Here is a 12,964-nt window from a genome sequence, read left to right on the forward strand (position 1 = left end):
CTCCCACATCACTCATCAAGAAGATGCCCCTCAGACATGGCCACAGGCCAGTCCAATAGAGGGAATTTCCTGATTGAGGCTCCCTCAACCCAGGTGTGTCAAGTTGACACTAAAGCTATCCAGCACAAGGCATGATAACATAGAGGGTTTATTAGTATTAGATTTGAATTGAACAATTAATATCTTGTTGATACTTTATTGTGCTATATATATTCACAGTAAAATCTGTAGTTATAAATATGTAACCTTGTTATGTATGATTTTTTTTTCTTAATTAAAAGGCTAAGAAGCACCAGGCCTTCCTAGTAGAGACATGTGAAAACAACGTGAAAGAACTGGAATCGATCTTGGACAGCTTCACTGTGTCAGGCCAGCGGACATCAGGTTAGTTAAAGGTATAAAATGACAGATGCATCTGTCTGTGTTCCAAAGTCACTACATTCTGGGAATTCTGCAGATGCCTCTTTTAGTCCCTCATCTCAACATGTTTTGATTTGATGACATGATAAGAGCAGTTCTCACAGCAGTTAGTTGGCCTAGCTGGCTGGGAGAGGGTGAAGGAGTGTGGCCCTGCTGTTGTCCTCCCTGAACTTGATTTACAAGTGTTGAAGTCTGTGTGATTGGGCAGACAAGGGCTCACTTGCTGTGTTCTGAATCCAACTGAGAGAAGAGTCCTTACAGTATACCTGCAAGGGAACAGATGTTTCCATCAAACTGAGCCAAATTCTGAGGCAACCTTCAGCAACGTAAAGGTCACACATTCAAAAGGTTATGTAGGACACAGGCTGCAACAGTATATGTTCTATATGTTGCTTTCTAAGCTGGTTCTCGCCATATGTATGCTCTGGATAACAGTGCTTAGGTAAAATATTGTGGTTTTAGTATTAATCCACTTAATATAGTTAAGAACTATAACAACATTTGTAGAGTTTTTTTGGAACTAGCAAAATGTTGTCTAGAAGTTCTGCTCAGTTTCTGCTTTCTTAATTTTTTGTGGTTCTGTCACCATCTGTGCTATGGTAGCTCTGACAGGAAGCGTCTGCTCCCACCTGTTTCCTTTTGCCACACTGCCGCCCACTGCTGCCCTTTATTAGTTGTTTCATGATGCACTTACAATCTTCACAAACCAGTTAAAATTAAATTGCATACTATGTTTTAAAAGAGTCAAAATAATTTTTCAAGTGAGCTCTTTAGAGGAGTTTTAGGAAAATTTGTTGTCTTTGAGAAAGTGGGAGACTGTCAAGGCTGTGTTTTAGCCTATGGATCAGCAGTTAAGAAACTTGGTATGCTTTGCAGTTACTTCTTCAGTCTGCTTTTATCTTTCATGTGTTTCTAGCTGTGTTTTTATTAAGTTAATATATGACTTTTTTTTGCTTCTGTTTAAATGTTTCCCAAAAGCATTAGTGTTTTATAGATTTTTACTGTGGACAAATCAAAGTATATGAAAGTGACATCAAAATACAGGAATCAATTTGAAGTTTTTAGTTAACATTTTTAAAAAAACTTTGGAGTAAAAATTTTTTTTTCTGGCACTGATATTTTATTATTGAGATGTATATCAGCAATATGTAATGGAGTTAGGCTCTTTACAAATTGTTAAATATTGTCATAGCATATCATATACTTGATTAAATATTTCTTCACAGTTCAATTAGAAAAGCTAATGCTAAGGAGGTCATATATCCTTTGAATTTTAAAAAGAAATGATTTATAAAAAGCCATTCTCATAAGTTATTATAAAGCATATAGAAAAAGGATTGACATCTATGTGTTTTTTCATTCTTATCTTTTGGCTGCTATTTTTAAAATTACATTTTGGATGGCTCAGCAGTTAAGAGCACCGACTGCTCTTGCAGAGGACCCCGGTTCGATTCCCAGCACCCACATGGGGGCCACAAATCGTCCTTAACTCCAGTTCCAGGGGAATCTGAAGCCCTCTTCTGACCTCTGTGGCATTGCATGACACAGGTGCATTCACGTACATGCAGGCAATATACTCATACACATAAATTAAAAGTAATAAAATAAAAAAAATTTTTAAAAATTACATTTGTGTGTGTGTGTGTGTGTGTGTGTGTGTGTGCGTGCACATGTGCATGCCACTATGCAGGCAATATACTCATACACATAAATTAAAAGTAATAAAATAAAAAATTTTTTTAAAAATTACATTTGTGTGTGTGTGTGTGTGTGTGTGTGTGTGTGTGCGTGCACATGTGCATGCCACAGCATACATGTGAGGTCGGTGGACAGCTTTCAGGAGTTGGTTCTCTTTCTACCATGTGGGTTCCAGGAATCAAACTCAGGTAGTCAGGCTTGGTGGCAGGTGCCCTTGTCAGCTGAACCATCAAGGCTGCCCCAGTAATTACTGTTTTTTGACCTACTAGTTTTCTATATACTGAATACTCTGTAAATCACAAGAGATTTTGGTTTCATAAAAAGATTGTGTGCTTAATTAGTGGATTTTGGATTGGTATAGAGTCATTGTTGTTTCAAGTATTTTGTGATAATTATTTATTCTTTATCCTTGTTTGGACAATAGGTGCAGCAGTAGGAGATTTAAGAAGGCTGGAGAAGAAAGAGGTCAGGGTATTTATTTCCTCAGGTCCCTCTACTGGTACATTCTCAAAGCAGCTTCACCTTTCCATAGCTACAGTGCCTGTCTGATGGATTCTGTTTCATAGGCATGGCTCTTGTTAGATGTAGTGACAATGTATCATCCACTTAACCCTTTAGGCTTAGGCATAGTATTGGTTTTCCACTCTTGTCAGTTTTTAGTCCCTCATGATACATTGTTGGTTGTGTGCCTTTCCACATTTCTGTAGTAGTCTCTTCCAGTGAACTGTTCTGAGTGTGCCATCTAATTTTTTCTGACTCATATAACCCTTGGGATCAGCTTCACTCTTCTCTTGCTTTCGTGAATAGCCCTATATTATTGGAGTGGACTCTGTTTCTAGTTACACTAGTTTAGGTTGGATTGCTGCTGTTTATTTTTTTTTCGGTCTAATTTTATCTTTCATATATTTTTGGTTGTAATTTTATTAAATTACATGGCTTTGTTTTTCATTTAAACATTAAGATGAAATAATTACTTATTGGATACCAAGCAGTACTCAATAAGTGCAGTTAAATATTAAGTAATTTTGTTGCTTAATATTTAACAGAGAATCTGATCTATTTAAAAACACCCTACACCAATTTGAGGACATATGTGTCACATTCCTAAAAATCTGAATATATCTCAAGGTATAGAAATCTTTGAGAGTCAGTTTCAAGTCAAAGCATATTCTATTCTTGCTATGCGATGGTGGCACCTTCTGAGAACTTACAATAAAATTAGATCAGTTACCATGGAAGAATTTTCTAGATCTCCTCTGTTTTGTTATAAGTAGGCAATAGTGCTTTACTTCCTTTTATTACCTTTACATATCTTGATACATACTCTGTGCCTACCCCATATTTTAGGAAAAATAATCGATAGTTAAAATGTAGTGGGGCAATCATATAATGTTTTTGCTTGTTCTTTAAAATGAAATGATTGGATCGGTGAGATGGCTTACCAGGTAAAAGTGCTTACTGCACAAGCCCGAAGACCTGAGTCAAGCCCCCAAATCCACAATGGAAAGAGAAAATTGACTCTCAAAAATTTTCCTGTGACTTGTCCCCCCTCAATAATAATAAATAGAAAAACCCCAAATGATTGAAATTATTTCCATGAAGTAATCTTAGTCCAGAATTGACAGTAATTGCCACTGCACTTCGCACTGTGTTCAGATTTTGTGGTTTTATACATTGAGAAACAGTCTGGGCCAGGTGTGGTGGTGTACTCCTTTAATCCCAGCACTCAGGAGGAAGAGGCAGGGAATCTCTGTGAACTTGAGCCCAGCCTGGTCTATATATAGTGAGTTCCAGGCCAGGTGGGAGACCCTGTCTCAAAAAGAAAGAAAAAACAAACAAAAAAACCCCCCAAAACCCCCAAACCCCAAAATGAAACATTCTGACGTGTGAAGCTGTCTGTTAGTTTATCTTCAGTTAGCAGCTGAGCAAAGTCTTTGTTAGTCCAAGAATTGTCAGGATTTTATTTACATAGACGATTTAACTTTATTTTCTCATCTGCCATCAGTGTGGCAGTTTATACTCTTTCCTAGTACCTCCAGCACATCTCTTGTACTGACTGTTCTCTCTGCTTCTCTCTTTGCTCTTTTCTAGTCTGCCTCTTGACCACCAGAGTGATCAGTGAAAAATCCAAGTTCTAAACTTTCACTTAGAAGAAGATTAAATTTCGGGGATCTAATATATAGCATGGTAACTCTAGTTAATAATAATGTATTGTGTGCTAGAAATTTGTGAACAGTGTAGATCTTAAGTGTTTTACTGCCCTTCCCTGTCCATAAAATGGCCATTATGTATCATGATGGATATGCTAATTAACTTGAGTATGGGAATCACTTCACAGTGTGAACATGCACAAATAATCACACTCTATTACCTGAATATTTACAGTTTTAGTCAATTATGCTTTAGTAAGGCCAGAAGAGAATGACAACAAAAACTTGTTAGAGTTTGCCTTTCCTTTGATGTAAATCTTCAAGGCTTTGCATTTCCCGTGGAAGCCAAAGGGCTAGCAGTGGTTTGCTCCATCTTTTATTATCCCTTGATCTCATTGGCTACTAATCTCCCCTTCCTTCCTGGGCTTGGGCCATTCTAGCCTCCTTCCATTTCTTGAGCACACCAAGAATGCTCTTGCCTTAGTGGCCTTTATGATGGCCTTGCCTTCTAATTGGAGGATTTTATTCTTGCTGTTGTTTTAGCATAGTATGCCTGCATAGCTCTCTGTAGATTTATCGTCCTCAAATCTGGGCTCAAGTGTTCATGAAGCTTGCCCACTGCATACTCCCATGTGTTTCGCCTCACCACCTCTCTTCCTTTCTTGCTGTACTTTTTTGTTCCAGAGCATTTATTATTGCCACACATTTCTAATACATTGAGTTGTGTATTTCCTACTACATCTGAGCTGTCTCTTTTACTCATTAATGTGTAGGATGGCATGTGGCACAAAGAAGTCACTCAAAAGCCATGTGTTGACTATAAATAAAACATAAATTAAAAATTAAAGAAGTGTTCTAGTTTGATTCTCCATTGCTGTGACAAGACACTCTGACCAATACCAACTCAGGGAGGAAAGGGTTTATTTGTCTTACATCTCCCAGGTCGCAGTTCATCAGGGAGCCCAAGGTAGGAACTCAGGGCAGGAACCTGGAGGCAGGAGCTGGAGCACAGGCCATGGAGGAACACTGCTTACTGGCTTGCTCCTGTGGCCCTGCTGCTCAGCCTGCTTTCTTATGCAACACAGGCCCACCTGCTCAGGGATGCCACCACCCACAGTGGGCTGGGCCCTTTCACATCACTCAGTAGTCAAGAAGATGCCCCAAAGACATGGCCACAGTCCGGTCCTATGTAGGAAATTCCCCAATTGAGGCTCCCTCAACCCAGGAGTGTTGGCTTTTCCAGCACAAAGTCCTGAACATTTCTATAATACTCCTAAAAACACCAAGGTCAGGTCTGTCACACTCTCTGGTACCAATTTCTGTTCTTGTTTGATTCTCCATTGCTGTGTCAAAACACTTGATTCTCCATTGCTGTGTCAAAACACTGACCAATACCAACTGGGGGAGGAAATGGTTTATTTGGCGTGCACCTCCTGGGTCACAGTTCATCAGGGAGCCCAAGGTAGGAACTCAGGGCAGGAACCTGGAGGCAGGAGCTGAAGCACAGGCCATGGAGGAATGCTGCTTACTGGCTTGCTCCCCTGGCCCCTGCTCGGCCTGCTTTCTTAGGCAACACAGGCCCACCTGCCCAGGGGTGGAGCCACCCACAGTGAGCTGGGCTGTTCCACATCACTCAACAATTAAGAAGATGCCCCAGGGACATGGCCACAGGCCAGTGTAATGGAGCCACTTCTGGATTGAGGCTCCCTCAACCCAGGTGTGTCAAGTTGACACTAAAGCTATCCAGCACAGGAAGGTTGAAGTTTGTTTTACATTTAAATTTTTGAAGTTACCAAGGCAGTCATGCAGTCTTTCCAGCTTGTAGCAGTCCCTAGGGATCCTTTGAGATCCTTTGAGAAGCATCATTTGAGAAGCATCACCTTTGAGAAGCATCACCAGGAAGACTGACCTTCAGTGGAGAAGATGTACAGTCTTTCATGGTTCACAGAAATCTCCCCCTTGATTGCTTACTATTATTAGATAAGAAAGCCTCCCTTTACTTGATTGGGGAGATGATTTCATATCCTAATCCGACTTCTACCTGCCATTAATACTGGTATATTGCTTATATCTCATAATATTAATAATGGTATTGCTTATATCTCATTTCCCCCTGATGGGAATACTTATAGTAGGATTGGGGAAGGGTATTTTCCTACCTTGAGCCTTTTTGCTTCAAGTATAATATTTCTTCTAATATAGATTTTTTTTCTGTTTTGAAAGCTAGAAAACACCTGGATTGTGACTCTTTTCTTCATAGGATTCAAGAAAAAAAAGTCTTCTGTGGTTCAGTCTTGACTCCTCCTCATAGTGGTGGCCTTTCCTATAGGCCAAGACTTCAACCTTCTTCAACTTTTTCTTCCTTGAGGAAATAATATAATACCCTAGAGGTAATATTTTTCCTTCTACTTGGAGAAATGGAAGGACCTTAGAAAACAACAGCCACAGAGTTGGATGCTTTTTTAAGACATGTATATGTCATCCAGGAATTGGGCAGTCTTAAGGAGTATTATTAGAAAAACCAAGACAACAGACTAGACTATAGATCCTTATTGATGGTCCCTTCTCCCATCCTTCTCCCTGCCCTGTCTTCCCCCTCCCTTCCCTTCATTTTCCCTTCCTTCTTCTGTTTTATATTTTTTTGTTTAAATTTTTTTTTGATTGAAATTTTGTGCATTTCATACAATACATCTTGATTATAGTTAGACCCCTCTCATATCTGAACCCCTCCATAGACACCCCCCACTAGATTTCATGCATTTTGTCATACATGTTAAGACCTAGAGAGTCAAATTTGTGTCTCTTGGTGTGAGTCCACCCACTGGAGCCTGGTCAGCTTCTCTAGTTTCATTCCCTTAAAGAAGACCAACTCTCCCTCATTCAGCAGTGATCTGCTATCCATAGTTCCTCAGCTAAGGTTGGGGCTTCCTACCCATTTCCCCAGTTCTATTCTGGGATTTTGTCTGCTTTGAATTTGCAAGTGTCTTGTGCATGCTGTCACCATTGCTAGAAGTTCACATGAGCAAGTTTGCAGCCACCTGGAAAACTGTTTTCTTGTGGTCATCCACCACTCCATGATCTTACAGTCTTTCTGTCTCTTCTTTAGCAATGATCTCTGACCCCTGGGTGGCAGAGGTTTAATATAGGAGTTCTAGCCAAGGGCACATACTCTGCAGTCTCTTATTCTCTACTTTTGGCCAGTTGTGAAGTCATTCTCAGTTTGTACTGCAGGCTAGCCTTGATTCGCAGTCTTCTTCCTCTTGCTCTACAGTGATGACATTACACAGCCTGCATTTCTGTGATTATATTCTCATTACATAGTTTAGCATGTACTTTGCTTTAAAGATTTACTGTGATTGGTAACTGAGTCTGAGCTAATGGAAGGGCTGTTTTTAGTGCTGTCTGATATCATAAATACTAGCTACCATGACCATTAAGACAGAAAATTACCATTGTGATTGGGAAATTGAAAATGTAAGTTTTGTTTTGTTTTGAAACACGGTTTCCCTGTAGTCCCAGTTGGCCTGGAACTTGCTTTGTAGACCAGATTAGCCTCCATCTCACAGCCATCTTCCTGCCTCTGCCTCTTGAGTGTTGCAATTAAAAGGGTGTGCCCCTATGCTCAGTGAAAATTTAATTTTAGTTAATTTTAATGAAATTAAATAATCACATTCCAAATACATATAAATAATCATACTTGCCTACCATGCATAACATAAATTAGAACTTTAGATAAGGCTTAGATTCCGATTACTTAAAAAATTTTATTTCTTTGTAAAAATTGTATTTCTTTGTAAAAATTTGTAAATTTATCTTGCTCATTTATTTTTTGACCTCTATGATTCTTTGACTTACATCAATTTGAATGTTCATCATTTTCATCTTGGAATATTCAATTATAATAACCTTAATACTTAATACCTTAATAACTTTTGTGTTTTACAGGCTATATACTTACGGTTTTCTTGTACAAGTCATAGAAAGTCTTTCCATATTAGTCATAGAATATTAAGAAGTATGTAGATTACAAAGATTAAGAAGTATGTAGATTAGAAAGCAAGTAAATATATGAAAACCAAGTATACATTATAAGATTAGAATAGTAAGCTAGAATTTGATTGGGTAATCAGACTGCTCTGATTGTTACTGGTTAAGAAATTTATTATAAGAATTAGACCTTATGCAACTGTTAGAGGAGATGTAGAAATTCTTTTATTAAAAATATTTTATTTATTTTTATTTTATTTTATGTGTATTCATGCATTGTCTGCATGTATGTAAATGCACCCATGTTGTGCAGTGCCCACAGAAGACAGAAGAGGGCATTGGATCCCTTGGAACTGGAGTTATAGACAGTTATTAGCCACTATGTGGATGCTGGAATTTGAACCTGGGTCTTCTGCAAGGACAGTCAGTGCTCTTCACCACTGAGCCATCGCTCCAGCCTGAGATGTAGAAATTCTTAATAAAATGCTTGCAAACTGATTCAAGAACACAGACATTCCCATAGGAGAGAATTCATTCCTAGTACTGTAAATCTGGCCAATTACCCATGGCTGGAGAGGTCATAGACCCTAGAGAGAACCTATCACTGCTGTTTTCCCAAATCTATATAGCTTCTAAATATATTCTAAATACTTATTCTTATATTCACAGACAATTGTAGCTCTCACCTTTCATCAAAGAAACTTCTTTATGCAGCAGACAGAGGTTATTACAGAGTATCACAGCTGATCAAAAGGCAGAGAATAGTGACTGTGGGTTGCCCAGCCCCAGTTGTACATCTGCAATGTAATCCCTAGACCGAAGGCTCAGGGAACATCACTGAAGAGAGGTTGGAAAGACTGTAAGAGCCAGAGGACCAGGACACCTCTTATGAGAGAGTATTCTAGCTCACAGAAATGAAGGGGTGCTATGCTCATGATCTGCATAATGACCACACCAGCTGACGTGCCAGTGTGGATGAAGGAGACTTCACAAGACCCTATTCCTAGATTAAGGCTCTATATGTAACAATAATAATTGTAGAAGAAGTCATGGATTTGAGAGGGAGTTGGGGGGAATGCAGGTAAATTTGGAGTGGGAAGAGGGAAAACAGAAATATTCTAAATACAGTACTCTTGTATGAAATTCTCCAAAAATTTTAAATAAAAGGCCATCAACTAGTGAAGGGATAATGAAAACATGGTACATTTACACAATGAAATATTGTTTAGCTGTTAAGAAAAACAAAATTATGAAATTCACAGACAGGTAAATGGATGGAGCTGAAAACAGTCATCCTGAGTGAGGTAACCCAGAAAGACAAATGTGACATTGTATGTTCTCTCATGTAGATCTTATCTTTGAATTTTTATATATGTTTCATTTGGAAAACCTATAGAAGTCAGAAAACTAGTAAGGGGCCATGAGAGTGAGGGCTTTATGGGAGGAGAGTGAACACAGTGATTAGAGGGAAAAGGGAGTACTGATGGAACAGGAAGGGTTAGTGGCATGGGGAATAGGAGGGCAGGGTAGAGGAGAGAGTGTGGAAAGATGGAACTGACACTGAAGGCCTTTTGAAGTAATCATGTGGAAACCTACTTTAGACACTTCCTAAAATGTATACATACATAAAGGGTTTAAAAGGAGTTAACCTATAACAGGGAGGCAGTGCCCCTGTCAGGCCTCACAGGCTAGCAAATAAAAACCCAGTGCCAGGAATGGGCTCTGACTTTTAGAGTTTTTGGCTAGAGGGGGTCCCATAGACCCCCAATATTATGGGCAATTGCCTTTGTTCTTGGTTACCCTTCAGAACTTGATGGTTAAGACCATGTTGCTGAAGACTCCCCATCCCTGAGGCGCAGAGCAGGGAGAAATGAAGCTGATACAGAATCTGAGGCTTCCTCCCTACTCCCTACTTTTGGAGTGCTGTAAGGTGCTATGCATGTTACCAGAAGAAAAAACTAATCATTGGTCTTACCCAGCTGTGAATCATGTGAGCTACAGTAACAACTGGCCTGAGAAGATAAGATCATTGCTGCAGTAGTGGCACCAATGTTATGGGAGTGACCATGGACCCTGACTGTGAGAGCAGCATTATCATCTGATTGCTGGCTCAGAGTGCCTACTGTATCCTGAAGGACATTATCCGCATACATAAAATGCTTCCATCTGTCCAGTACTATGAGCTTTCAAAAGGCCGTTTGACTGTTCTTTATGCTTGATACTTCAGAGTAGATGGGTTCTCTTATTTTGTAATAATGCTGTTAGGAATACATAATGGTGAATAAGGTGTTTTGTAAATTTACAGATAGTGGTTTCATCAGAAACATGATCAGGGAAGGAAAAAGTATCCACCTGTAGATAAGAAAATAATTTTCCAGTCCATGATAGAAATGATTCAACATAATTATGCTGCCTCCTGGAGGCTGGATTTCCCCAAAGAATGATGTCCTATGATGGGCCTTATTATTTGTTTTTGCTGTTGATAAATTTGGTATTCAATATAAGTTGCAATCCCACCAGCCTAAATGAACAGAAGTACATGTGGTTGGGGTAGCAGATTACTTTGTTCTTGAGGCCTTGTCTCCTTCGTTCAGTTGACTATGGATGCAGGTGTCAGGGAAAAGATGATGGTTGGTATCTGTAGAATGCTTCATTTTGTCTTTGTGATTGTTAAGTTTGTCTGCTGCTGAAGTTGTTCTGGGGCACAAAGCTATTTGGAGAAGTCTGTCCACATACTCTCCCTTAGCAACCCTGTTATCAATTTTCTATTCATGTTCTTTTCAAGTCTCTGTTCAAGACTGTTCAACCAAGCTATTGCATACTACTCATTAATTGGTGTATATTTTAATATCTTTGGCCCTCTTACTGGCCAAATATAAGTCAAATATACAACTAGGTGTTCTGTCCGTATGGATAACTTCTCTTCATTATTGTCCTCTAGAACCATCCTTGAGTGGGAATATAATGCCCTTAAGGCTGCCTGTTTTTGAGCGACATAACATACAAAAACCATCTGTGGACAAAGTCCGTTTTCCCCTCATTAGTTAGCTAGTTATGGGAAACTTTCTAAGTTCAGGATAAGGATTGGGAGATAATAAGCATAATAATAGTAATAATGATAGGGTCTGTGGGGAATCTGTACTACTTGCTCATGCATACTACTTTGTGCCTTCAGAGTAGAACAGAACCCAGTCTTATCTATACCACTTTCACTTGATGACAGAAACAAATTTATAGGTTGGTGAATCAACCACTAGCCATTTTAGAATGGGTCACATGAGGTCATGTGGCAAATTGGTGGCCATGCATTTATTATCTGCTGAAGACTAATAGTAAGTCCCAAGACACCTTTTAAAAATTAGTTTATTTTTATTTTATGTGTATGAGTATATTGCCTGCATGTGTGTAAGTGCACCCATGTTGTGCAATGTCCATGGAGATCAGATGAGGGCATCAGATCCTCTGGAACTGGAGTTATGGACGGTTGTTAACTGCCATGTGGGTGATGGGATTTGAACCTGGTCCTCTACAAGAGTAGCCAGTACTATTAACTGCCTAGCCATCTCTCCAACCCTCCAAGACACCTTTTAAGTAGAGATTAGTTAGCTACTTTGGAGAATGGATTGCTTTGCTTCCAAATTCTGAACGTTTACCCTCTGCTTATCAAGTCTAGTCAGAACAATCAATTTAGTTGTAACCAAGCAGAGCATATGATATTTTCTAGAATGGAGAATTGATCAGGATTTTTATACAGTTGATCATTATAGGGAGCTAGAGTTGATGTATTTCTAAGGTAGGGAAACAAGGCATATTGTTGCTTTGCCAGCTGAAAGAAATTGGTTTTGGTTTACTTTTGTAGAATGATAGAATGAATAACTTAATTCCATTTGCCAGGAAATCTGTTCTTTGCTCCAACAGTGAAATTCTATTTAACCACATTGCAGAGATTGGAGACCCTTGGTTAATTTAGTGCTATTTCCTAAGCTCTATTCATATACTGCACCAGTTCAGATATACCGGCTGAATGCTGGCGTGGAATCTGCTAGGAATCGTAACTTTTATTTTCTAGGTTCCGTGGAGGCACTAGTTTTTATAATCTTTTTCACAAACATGACATTACTTTTCTGTTTTGGTAGGTAAAAACTCTAGCAATTTCTGCTTGATTTCTTTCACTTGATTTTCATCTGCAGTATTCTACTCTAATGTCCAGATGTATGTTCTCGTGGTTGCTGCCTGTTTCTTCCTTGTGTATTTCAAACTAAGGAAATAATTACAATAGGTTCAGGTACCTACTAGATTCACTATAAGGAGATCTTAGCCAAAGTTGAGTTCACTTGATCTTTTTAAGCTTCTATGCTGACTGTGAAACCACAGATGGCACATTGTGTCTCTATCAGCTGCAGTCCTGTGTCCAGTTATTCTTGATGAACTAGAGTAGTTCCTGTTCCCAAGTACAGTCACTCTAGAGAATGGTTGAATGTTACATTGAGGAAGGCCAGGAGGAAGATTTACAGCATAATATTTTGGCAATATGTCAGGGAACATAAACTGGGCTACCTTTTTCACCCTAGGTCTCTAGTAACTAGCTAAAAAAAAAAACAAAAAAAAAAAAAAAAAGAAAAGAAAAAAGAGGCTGCTTATACAGTCTGTGCATTGCATATGAAGGTTGTTTAAAAAATGGCTGGCAAGGCATATAGGATCTTTCCCCG

At 39.0% G+C, this 12,964-nt stretch overlaps 1 protein-coding gene across 1 annotated transcript in view; it reads left to right on the forward strand.

Moving 5' to 3' along the window:
• The window catches only part of Ccdc171 (coiled-coil domain containing 171), a 484,039-nt gene that overhangs the window by 163,633 nt on the left and 307,442 nt on the right, over positions 1–12,964 (forward strand). Inside the window, exon 11 of the mRNA XM_029565763.1 lies at positions 282–384. Coding sequence (XP_029421623.1) covers positions 282–384 — 103 coding nt within the window. The remainder of the gene's footprint in view (positions 1–281; positions 385–12,964) is intronic.

Source organism: Nannospalax galili, unplaced genomic scaffold (assembly GCF_000622305.1).
Source record: "Nannospalax galili isolate Female #2095 unplaced genomic scaffold, S.galili_v1.0 scaffold98, whole genome shotgun sequence".
Classification (NCBI taxonomy): domain Eukaryota; kingdom Metazoa; phylum Chordata; class Mammalia; order Rodentia; family Spalacidae; genus Nannospalax; species Nannospalax galili.